The following is a 12,012-nucleotide window of genomic DNA, read 5'->3' as shown; positions in this document are numbered from 1 at the left end:
TGTGTTGAGTAATCCTTATTACGGCAAATTACTCAACAATGATCACAGCATTTACACACAACACAGGCCAAGTCCTCATCCGGCTCTGATGGATGGCCCAGCATTAAACCATGGGGCACGCCAAGCATCACTTTTCCCATGAGGAGCCAGTGAGCTGGGTGACCCCAGTAACCCACTCAGCTTTGATCCTGGGCTGGGTCGGGGAGAGAATGGGGCTTGAACTGTAGGAGCAGCGCAGTTCTGGCAGCATGCCATACACTTACCTGTCAGCAAAAGCCCTGAGCTGCGTGAAGGTGCTCCTCAGAGATGCAGCCTGGCGCCAGAGAGCCCGACAACGTGCCTGTTCACGGCTCAGCCGGGAGGCAGTCACCTAACGAGAAAGATGCAAGGAATTATAGATGGATGGGGGGGGGTTGATGGAGGGGAAGAGAGAATATGTTTGATATGAAATCATCATATGGTCAGCAGATTTAATTCTGAAGGCCCAAATAATATGTCATGTTTAAATGTTGCTATTCCATAGCAGCCCCATTCCAATACACTGTGTTGTGTTATAAATAATTTAATGAAAGCATATGCACATATTTGTGCAAAGATATAAACAAGTAAATGGTAAGGAATATACACTTCTTTCAAACTACTCTCTGCTTCTCTCATGCCCTTATGCACATTCAAACACACAAATAAAGCACACACATGTATAGTAAAATGCGCTCTTCCTGACTGTACGTGGCTGAATACAAAATTAATGTTGCCAGATGTTTGCTCACTGCAATGAATTCTTGCTCTCTTTGTTTTTTCCGAATGACTGGAATGTTTTCACAGGAAACAACAGCTGAGAAAATCACAACAATGATTTAAAACAGTGTCCAGACTAACAAAACAGGGACCAGGCAGGAATTCCACAAGTTCCAGAGTTGAGTTTCATTAGGTTGGATTGAGGAAAGATTTTCCTTGAACTGTAGAACTGCTTAAAAAGCATACAAAGCAGATCTTTCCTTCCTTTCTCCATTTCCATCTCACCTCCTGTTCCCTATTCAATTGCATTTCTTTCTGCTCTGCCTCTTCTTGGGCCTTATGGAGACTCTCTGTAAGGGCCTGGTTGACTTCGTTGGCTTGGTCCAGTTGTTCACGGAGCAGGGCGTTCACCTTGGTCAAACTGGAGCACCTATGGTAAAAAAAAAAGTTTTAGAATTAGAACACCAATCCCAGCCTGGCACTGCCACCTGCAAAAATCTAAGCCATTAATTCCACACAACCCTCTAGATGACTCGTACATTTATAAGCTTGTAAAGGCCTGTCTAACGATTAGTGCAGCCAGCCATGCTTACAAAGGGGAATGCATGTGACAGTTTTATAAAGACTATGTTAACCTTGGATATAACTGCCAACAGAGATGTTTATCACGTCATTTACAGCAGTGTTTATATCATTAGTCAACACCCAGTTCCAAGCAGTGGTTACTGCCAGCAAAGTAGCAAGTATATGATAATAATGAGAACTGTAAAGGAAATAAGGATTGTAGGAATGTGGATAAACTGCAGACTGTGCATAAGTGGCTGATTATGGATACTAATCAGTGTTTCTGTGATTACCACCATAGCAATATGTAAGTTCAGGAGACAAAGAATGTGGCTTGGGATCCAAAAAAATCATGGGGTTCATTTGCAGCTGCTTCCATTATGTCCTTGACAGGATTTGCATGATTATTCATTTTTTTATTAAGTTCAAGCTCTCTTTTCCAATACTTTCAAAGTGGATAATCTGCACTTTTGTAGTATTTTAGCTCAATACACTGTTCCCCTTCAAAGTATTGGACTCACATGGTTGGTTTGTTCATTTCTGCAATACACAGAGTATATTTGGGGTTTAGCTATCGACTGTCTATACTTCTAGATGTGTTAACCAAGAAATTAATGCATGGTGCCTTTTGTTTGAATCCACTTATAAAGAATATTGGAACATGTGACTGAGAGGTATTTAATGTTGCTCAGGTGTGCCCTGTTCGATTCTATTGTTCAAAAAATTAATAGCATTGAATGGCACAAGCATTAGGCATAGCCAGTAAAACAATTTGGAATGTCCTGAAAAAAGAGACCACTGGTACACAACCTACCAAACAGGTCAACCAAGCAAACCACTGCAAAACTACAGCAGGTGATAAAAGAATCTGTGAAGGACATCACCAGCCTCCACTGTACATGGAAGACGGTATCACAATACAACTTTTGTAGAAGAGTACAAGAGAAGAAATATACAGTAGAGGGCACAGCACAAGATGCAAACCATCAGCAGCAAGAATCTGAAAGTCAGAGTGGAATTCAAAACAAAATACAGAATTGAGCAATGACAGTTGTAGAATCAAGATTAACCTCTACTAAAGTAATGGAAAGGCCAAAACATGGTAAAAGAAAGGATCTGCTCATGATCCAAAACATATGACCTCACCAGTGGAGATGGAGGTAATGTTATGGTTTGGCCCTTTTAGGTTGGTTCTGGAACAGGCTAACTAATAATAGATGATGTAACTCGTAATGGTAGGAGAAGATAAAATTTCATAGAAAGTTTCTGTCTGTGAAATACATCCAATCTAATTGTGAGAAACCTAACCATTCAGAAAGACAATAACCCAAAATACAGCAAAAAACCAGAGGTCTTCTTCGCCATTCAACCATTCAAACCATAAAGAAACCATTCAAAACAACTGAAAGAAGATGCAGTACAAGCCTGGAAATGCTGAAATTTATTGATGTAGGTTAGTTTGTCAACTTCATGCAGTTGTTGCAACCACTATTATTTAATTTCATTTATTATGAGTATCTTTTTCAAAAATAAAAAAAATTAACTGGGTGACACCAAAGGTGCCATGTTCTAAATAGTTTATTATATCTACATGTATATAACAGGTACTGAAAGCTAACATACTGATCTAACATTTCATATTAATCTTTTGATTTCAAACCCAAAAGTCTTCAGTGTGGAGCAAAAAAACAATAATTTTAGAATATCAAGAGGCTTTAGTATAAATTGAAAATTTTGAGGAAAAGCCATTAGCTACATTTATACTGTAGCTATAATAAACTAAATGATGTTAGGTACTAATTATGAATCTTTTTAAAGATTAAAACAATTCTAGCTGGTAAGTGAATACTACTGTCAGTTTGTAACTTACCGATACATAATTTTACTGTGCTGCTTTTTATATATGTTATAATGCCTTTGTGGCCTAATTTGTTAAATTTTATAAATACCTAGACATCTATCATTATGTCTGTGTGTGTGGCCCTCACTGTAACAACCACAGCCTGTAATTTTAGCTAATTTAGTAGCCAGGTAATTTATTGAAAATTAGCTAAAGCCTGAGATCAAGCATTTGTAAGCTTCTGGGTGAGCCCTGAATCAGTCAAATTTATAAGTTGCTCCAATTGGACTTACCCAGGAAATAAATATGAACTAAATGTAAATACTAACCCTGCTACAACCAAATAATTTGACTGGTAAAAATGTATCCATCTTGCAGAGAGAGTCTGGCAAAGCTACAGTGAATAAGAGGTGAGTGAAATGAGGATTGGTTTTGTGCAGCCTCTGAGCTGCAGGTTCTGACAATGGCACTGTGAGCAGGGCAGTAAAAGGAACGAACGCCTGGCAGGCAGGCAAGCCATAACTGCTTCAATTAAAGGTAAGCGCCACAGTAAATCACCTCCCTATAAAGGTCGGCTCTGGGAAGTGCTGTTAATGCGCACTGGCAGGAGAGGAGAACAGGGCCCCTCTAACTGAGCTTGACAAATTGGATATTGAATATTTTTTCCTAACGTTAATACTTGTGCATGTACTCTGAGAGCTATAAGAGCACTTCAGCTCTCCTTAATTCTTTTTTAAGCAGCACTCCAGCTTTTTCACCTAGTTTGTTAAAGATTAAATAAAAGCAAACAATAGATTATTTTAAATTGCGTTCTTGTTCTTACTTTTTAAATGTACAACTGTGAAGCTGCTCCAATGCCTAAATAGCTTGTTTTTTCTTCGCAGCTCTCTCTCTCTCTCTCTCTCTCTCTCTCTCTCTCTCTATCCCTCTTGCTGCCACTCTTTCAATTCCTATTTCTTTCTTGCCTTTAATATTCTACAGCTAAGGTTTTGTAGAAGTGCTCACCTCTGCCGCTCCTCCTCCAGCAGGGTAAGTTTGCTCTGTGTATCCAGGGTATGCTCATGCTCTGAGCGCTGTAACTGCTGGGCTGAGGAGTCCAAGTGAGACTGGAGCTACCCAAACACAAAAAAACATACTTCACAAGTTCATAGAAAATACACCAGAACAAATTGGACTACACAACACAAGTGAAAGGTGCAGTTGGATGAAAAAGTTGAAGTGGGAGCTTTAATGTGTCATACCGAGAGACGCAACTTTTCCAACTCGGATGTTTTCTCCAGCACCTGCTGCTCCAGGTCTCCAGATCTCTTTTTATACTGAAGCACCTGCAGAGTAACAATCACACAGTGATAATAAACAAAATAGCATACATGATTTGGTTCCAAATACATTAATATGTAGAGAAGATGTATTTTATGAAGATATAAGGATGAATATTTGTGTTCCTTGATGGACCTTGGCCTGAAGTTTATGGACCAGCTGGGCCTGTTTCTGCTGGCTCTCCTGGTAGGCCTGCAGTCTGAGCCTGTATGCTCGGCTCTCTTCCCGCAGCCTCTGATTCTCTGCACCATACACACTCTCCTGGTCTGATTCTCCCGACTGCAGAGTCAACATTTGCTCCAGCTGAAAAGACACACATGTACACTGAAGACACAACCAAGTAGATGGGTTGGTGAAGATGTGGATATACAAACATCAATCGATAAAGTATTGTAGTATTACGCATAATTCTTAAAAGCAGTCTAAATATATATATTTTTTTAATGCTTAATGGTTTATATATTTTGCATTAGTGGAAATGTCCATATCTAAAAGTCAGATGTCCAAAAAAAAAAAAAGGAAATAGTACAGATAAATGTTTATTTGGAGGGTTTTATCCATTGAACCACTTTTCAGATAAAGCATTACTAATTTTGGGAAGTTCTCCAGAATTAAATGGAATGGCACTGGCTTTGGGCTACTGACTAAAGGTTAAATCACAAAACCACTCAAATGTCACTGTTTGGTCCTTGAGCAAGACCATTAAGCAATAACTGTAAGAACTCAGTCATTCATTCAGTTGTTGTTGTTTTAATATGCTATGGTGTTTTTTTTTTTTTTTTATTAGATTAGTGTATGTTCACTGACAGAGAAAGTAATAATCCTTTATGCAAATGTTACTGTACATTTAAATTGGTTGCCATGAAGGGCTTATGTAATTGTCATATCGACAAACAAATGTTACACTTAAATAAAAATGTACCAGAAAGCTTACCAGTTCAGCAGCAAACATAACCAACATTGTGTAAGTTTACTTATGGGTTCATGTGTATTCAGTGCCAGAGCACTGAAGCTAGTCTACTACAGAAATAATGCACTGATTCTTGCCTTGACTTCCAAGTTTTACTTGTAGGTCTTCAATCTCAATGTCTCTTAATCTTCTCAAAGCTGAAACCCCCCTATATGCCTCCTCCCCTTCTCCCCCAATCCCCAGCCTGGTGCCAGACACCACGTCCCCAGTAACACAAACCACATGTTCAACCAAACACATCAACAATCTAGCCCAGCTGGCTGAAACAAAGTGAAAAAGGAGAGAGAGAGAGAGAGAGAGAGAGAGAGAGAGAGAGAGAGAGAGAGAGAGAATCCCCTGTATTCACACACACACACACACACACACACACACACACACACACACACACACACACACACACACACACACACACAAAGCTAACAGCTAAAATCACCCAAACTGCTGAGCTGACAACACAATCCCCACCCAGCTTCATCTAGTGCTATTAAGCTGTGTAGCAGTCTCACTAAGAGGCTTGGACAATAGTCCCCCTGTTCCAGCTTAGAGCCAAAGGCTTCCCGTACCTTAATAAAACATTTTCAAAACAGGCGTTCTGAGAGCTTTTATTCCATCCACTACAAAGCAGGGTGAGCGTGCACCCGGCCTTGGGCGGTTTTTCGGGGTTCAGGGCTCACAAGGGAACAGGGGCTTGTTTTACAGTCCGTTGTTAAGGTGACAGCTATTTGTGAGCATGAAGGGAGTGAAAAACATGGGCGGAGGACAAGAAGGAGAAAGAGAGAGGGAACGAAAGAAGAAAGAGAGTGAACAGCTGTGTTTAAAAGCTCCTCTGGAAACAGCTGTGTGCAACACTATCGATTATGTGTCTTTTAAACTATTTTGGCGCAATTGTAGGCAAATTGTAGCTGCGATCCACAGAAAGGCAACTGGGTTTGTTTGATTTAAAAACATAAAATAAATGTCACTCGCGCACACGCTCAGCATTAACATGTTTTAACAGTATATACGGGTCACTGCTGCTGTGTAGATCCAAGGAGACTTCAAAATCCAAGGATGCATCAAAAAGGATTTTGTGTATTTGTGCTTCTCTGGGCATACAGAACCATGTATACATATCTTAAAGATCAGCATTGACACTGCATCCATTTTTGTTAGAATTTAAGTTTTCGTAAAATACAGTGTACTTTTTGATTAATTGGGTGATTTAGGGACAGGCAGCAATATGCTTTCCTGTTACGAAAGTACAAAATCTTTTTCTTTAACAGTTCATTTCCTATACTTACTGATGCATTTTCACAATGAAGCTTTTACAAAGTATTTGATCTTAGACATGTCCTTTACCTAGGTTGATAGAACAAAGGGCCAAATAAACTATACAAGAAGTAAATGACAGTCATTTGGGTGATTCCATTGGGGTGGCATGCAGCCCATCAATTTTCTTTTCTTTTTTTATTTATTTATTTAAAAAAAAGAATGTAAACAATATATAAAAACAAATATTTGTAAAATGTTTGGACATTTTCCATGATCTCGAAATGACTCACAGAAAAGAATGTTGCTGTATGAGTATGAGATGTAAAACAGATTCACACATTCATGCAAAAATAAAATGATTTCTATCTATACAATTCCCTCCCTTGTTCCCCATTTACACTTCCAAATATTTACCAAAATATCACATCTAGAGTCAATTCAGCTTTACTGTGATGTCTCTATCTGTAAGAGGTTTAGAAAATCATCACTTACTCACATGAAAGTAAGCTGTATATATTATGTACCCCAGGCTGTGATCTATACCGGTAAACCGAGATCTAAATTTGAAACATTTGTAGTGGACTATGGCTGTACTTCACACATGGATTGAGGTATAGCTTCAGAATGCCATACTTGTAAAGAAGTTTTTTTTTTTTACTGTATCACACAAACTGTGCATGATGTTAAAAGCCAAAATAGTGGAACTGGTGAATCTCAGAGCTGCAAGCTCAGTAACAGAAATAAATGCATTAATAATTAATTAATTGATTAATTTCAAATAAAATTAAGACTCATTAGGTTTGGGTCAAGAAAATGGTATGAAAAATCCCAATTCCATTTTATCCCCCTCCCCCCTCCAAGCAAAAAAGGCAGCTGTGTACTGGATAAACTGTTGTGAAAGGGTATAAGTAAACAATAGTCCTTTTGGTTGACTGTAACTTCTAAAACACTTTGAAACTTGGCAATATGAAAAAGGCCTGTTTAGTGTGTTGAGTGCCTTTGTTAAATGTGTGGAAATTGATGAGATTCTTGCCAGAACCTCACAACAAAGCCGGCAATGGCACAGTCATGTTTAAACACATGATTTTGCTGAATAGTTCTTTCATCAAGGTACTTAAATTGTAACACATTTTATCATAAATAGCATTTTCAAAAGTAGTTAAAAATCTGCAGGAAAATCTACTCAGGGCCTCATGCACAGTGTTGATAATTAGATGCAATCATCTAATACGTTGCATTTTTATTTTCACTCAAAACTCCCTTAAAGCGATATTTAAAAGAGCTATTAATTGCACATTAGGATTGCACAGCTTTTACACATATGCACATATGAGGACTAGTACACTACTGGTCAATCAAGTTACAGGCTTGGCCACTCGGTTTAGGGCACCACTTGGAATTTGGATCCATAGAGATACAGTCATACACAATTCAACAAGGCATTTGTTTTACAGGATGTGTCTTATGGAGACTTCCAGTTTTAAGACAAGAATACTGCAAGTTATATGTTTCCCATTTACAAGAGAATTCTTTCTGCATCTTTTTTGGTTACAAAGAATCTATAAAGAAAGCATTTGGGACACAAGAGCCTGACTGGGTCATCCAATGATCCACTGTTAGTTCTACACTAACATGCAATTCATAAGGCAAAAGGCTTCCTAGGGGTGTGGTTTATATTGCCATATGGTTTCAACTCAGTTTTTTTTCTATTAGTATACAGTCCCTCTATCCTTCCTCATTTTCAATGAAGCAGAGGCCTTGCATTGCCCTTTGCAGTATGTTTTGCATTAGTGATTTTATATTACTTAATATTTATGATTTGTGCCACTCCTTGTATTGTCTCATTTGATAAATATTTCAAAACACATCAAGGAGCCGCAGTGACTTTGATTCATCTGCCAACAACCGACACGAGAACAGTTCCCAAAGCCACTGAAAACTCTCTGCAAGAACGCCAAAACTTGTTGCCACAATATTCTGTTTCAGCTTCCATGTGTTCGTAAGAATTGTGTTCTGGAATGACCGACTAGTATGACTGCAAATATTTTAAGCATCATGTCCATATTCCATGGCCAATTGGAAATGTATCTGCGTTCCAGATATGAACTTGCTCCATGAGAGTATGTGAGTGGTCTTATCTTACTTATATCACCCTATAAAACCTGGAGCTCTTTGTAACCCAGTCTAACGCTATCAGGGTGTGGCATATTGTCCAGGGTTAGGATTTTCTTGGGTGACATTGCAGAAAATCTTTCAACAGACATGAATTACTTTACTTTTTAAATTAAGAAGAAGAAGAAGAAGAAGAACAGTAGTTTACATGAATATCTGATTTGTCAGTCAATGACAGAAAACTGTTGCATGTATGTTTTTGTCATAGTAAATTAAGCTATAAAACTGTAAAATAAATTTTCATCCTGTTTATATGTAAAGCACATTGAGATTTTGACATATGCTATATAAATAAAGATAATGAGTCATGTCATCATTATCAAGACAAACAGAATTTCTGGTTATGCCATGCCAACAAATGGCATGTTTCCCTTTGTTTCCCCTTGATGCCACATTAATACTACAAAACCTATTTTAACTGCTTGGCTCCAGTTGGATACGTGTACATAGAAACGTGTTGGTCTTGGTTTCCTCAAGTCTTCCTCAATATTATGTAGTTGAGTATTTGAACTCCACCTTCCTATAAAATTCTCTAATCTAATTAAAGGTGTTGTTTAATTTTCTAACGTAGCAGCAATGACAATAAGGCCAGCTGCAAGGCAAATTACAGGATTATATTAATGTAATCACTCTGTTATGCTCTGGTTTCTGTAGTAACAACTTACACAGAGAATATACATCAGAATCTACACCTAATAACAAATCACTTATTTAAAAAATGTGTTGGTTGACAAATAAAAACGAATAACCTGTAAAATGCCATATTTTGTCTAAGTGTCAAAGAGAGTGCAGCTTACAATAGCTGCTATATAGAAGTGATAACAGGAACTTGTTTCACAGAGAACACAGCATTAAATTAAACTGAAAATAAAGTGAGCAAATCACTATTAATCACATTATATGTTGATTAATAGACTATATCTTTTTTATCTTTTGAAAACTGCTGTGACATAAGTGGAATAGCACACTTCAGAGCATGCAACTATGCAAGAATTCAGTGTGGCATCTTTTACGTTATATTGTGTCATGCTGTCGTTGATTATTTCCCAATTATAAGCACACCCGCTGTGATTTATTGGTTACACAATGGAGTTCAACAAATCCCCTGACTCCTTTTACACGTGAATTTCAGCTAAACATGCTTTCTGTTCTTTTTTTAATAATGACAAAATGTGTTGAAATTATAAACATATGCTGAGAAAGATAAAGTTTAGGTTGACAGAGTGCTGAAATATTTTTTTAGGTGACCCATAAACTCAGCTCTAAAGAAAAGATGGATTAACACTGGACTTTTCAGTAAGTATTCATATCCTGCATTTAATTAAGTGGTGATACAGTGTATTACTTAATTCAGTAGCGAACAGTGCAGCTAAACATTCCTTTGGACCAGTAAGATTACATGCATTTTCTTGAAACCCAGAGTAGAAAGCAGGATAATGAGGCAATCGTCCAGCATCTGAAGGGTTACAGCTGCATTTGTTTCTCGCTCTGTTGGCCAGGCCCCAGAAGCTTAATAAAGGAAAGTAATGTAGTGAATTATCTGTCAGATTCCCAAACACAGCTGGAGCTTACATACAAGCCATCCACACATGTACACACACATACACACACACACACACACACACACACATACACACACATACACACACATACACGTGCACTTCTCTCTTGTACCACGCTATTTAGTTCTAACAGCCTGCCCCTTTCAAGGTCCTGCTGTCAGAGCCACTCCAGTGCATCGATTGTGAAAGCTGTTTTTGCAGCATCACTGAGGGCAATTGCACAACACAGATCAACAAAGAACGACCCAAACCCAGGACCCTGACATGCAGGGTTACTATAAAGTTCTGCTGCATTCATATTTTTTAGCATTTCAGTGCCAACACAGCTGTGGAAAAGGCGAACTTAAATGTGGAAAAGAGACAGGCTGACACACACACACACACATACACACACACATACACACACACACACACACACACACACACACACACACACACACACACAGGTGTATGAATCTGGCATGAAAATAACTAACTATTTCAGCTTGTATGTAAAGCATGCAAGCAAGCACAAACACGTGAATAGAGGTACACGCTGCCCTCTATAATATAAAAACATATGTCTCTTATTAATAATGTTTAATATGAAGTGCAAAAAAGAATTTCAACTCTTCAGGATCAGTAAGTGATCCCCTTGTTGGGGATGTCCCTGACCATTCTTTTTACTTTAAATACAGCATGGGGCTGGCCTGGTTGGCCCCAAGCCACGTGCAGCAGCCCACGTATTAACAGACTTACATTCACAAGAAAAACAAACCGAAGCAAGCAGAAGCAAAAGCAAGAAACCTTCTCACACTCCCACTAACAAAACAGCCCTTATCACCATCTGCCGGCTTTAACCAGGCACTCTCACAGCAAAACAAAGAGGATTGCTAATATCCCAATCTGTTCTGTGTCAAAAAGTGTTAAACTGGTCTGTAACACAAGGGTAAACAAACAAGTTACAGTGCAGTGAAGCTAAAAACAGTCATTACATTTTCTGATTTATATACTTTGGAATTTAAAAGCACGGTATTTTTCTTCTATCTTTACTTAAATTTTTTACTTTATCATATATCACACTTTGTCTTGAAATCACTCCCACATAAAAGCAGACAGATTCTCACAAAATGTACCTCAGAGTTCTAAAATATACCCAGCAATCCCCTGACATGCACCCATATGCACAAACTGACACACTCCCCCACACATAACACAGGCATACACATAGAGTGGGCGCCTGAGAAAATTGAAATCTGGCAGAACTCCAGTATCAACATAGAGGGTTCAAAGGTCACCCTGACATGCTCCACAGCTGTGTGAGATGATGCAGCTTTGCAAACTAGGTCATGCTTTATCCCAGTTCAAACTGGGTCAGAGTTTATCCTGGTTCAAGGTCAGTGCTCATGGGTCATATGAAACCATTGTGGCTCCTTCAAACAACAGAGGTCAATTATCAGGACCAGATTAGCTGAAAAAGCTGAAATTCATTTTTCTTTTATTATTGTGTTTTTAAAAAGAAGGAGGCCCTGTAAAAATCTCCCCAAAATGCTGGAGGGGTGGGCTCGCTTCTCTTTTTCAATTAGTCAAATGTTTTACCATGGGTCACAATGCAT

The 12,012-nt window shown here is 38.4% G+C and overlaps 1 protein-coding gene across 2 annotated transcripts in view; it reads right to left on the bottom strand.

Annotated features, from left to right (window-relative positions):
- crocc2 (ciliary rootlet coiled-coil, rootletin family member 2) overlaps positions 1-12,012 on the bottom strand; it is a 55,763-nt gene that overhangs the window by 34,698 nt on the left and 9,053 nt on the right. For both annotated transcript variants that reach the window (XM_046861011.1, XM_046861022.1), the window contains exons 4-8: positions 4,598-4,765; positions 4,384-4,467; positions 4,148-4,254; positions 1,024-1,168; positions 264-370 (exon numbers count right to left, since the gene is read on the bottom strand). In XM_046861011.1, the coding sequence (XP_046716967.1) occupies positions 264-370; positions 1,024-1,168; positions 4,148-4,254; positions 4,384-4,467; positions 4,598-4,765 (611 nt within the window). The remainder of the gene's footprint in view (positions 1-263; positions 371-1,023; positions 1,169-4,147; positions 4,255-4,383; positions 4,468-4,597; positions 4,766-12,012) is intronic.

Source organism: Silurus meridionalis, chromosome 1 (genome assembly GCF_014805685.1).
Source record: "Silurus meridionalis isolate SWU-2019-XX chromosome 1, ASM1480568v1, whole genome shotgun sequence".
NCBI lineage: Eukaryota > Metazoa > Chordata > Actinopteri > Siluriformes > Siluridae > Silurus > Silurus meridionalis.
Note: the sequence above shows the minus strand (reverse complement) of the source record. Positions and strands in the feature narration are given on the sequence as shown.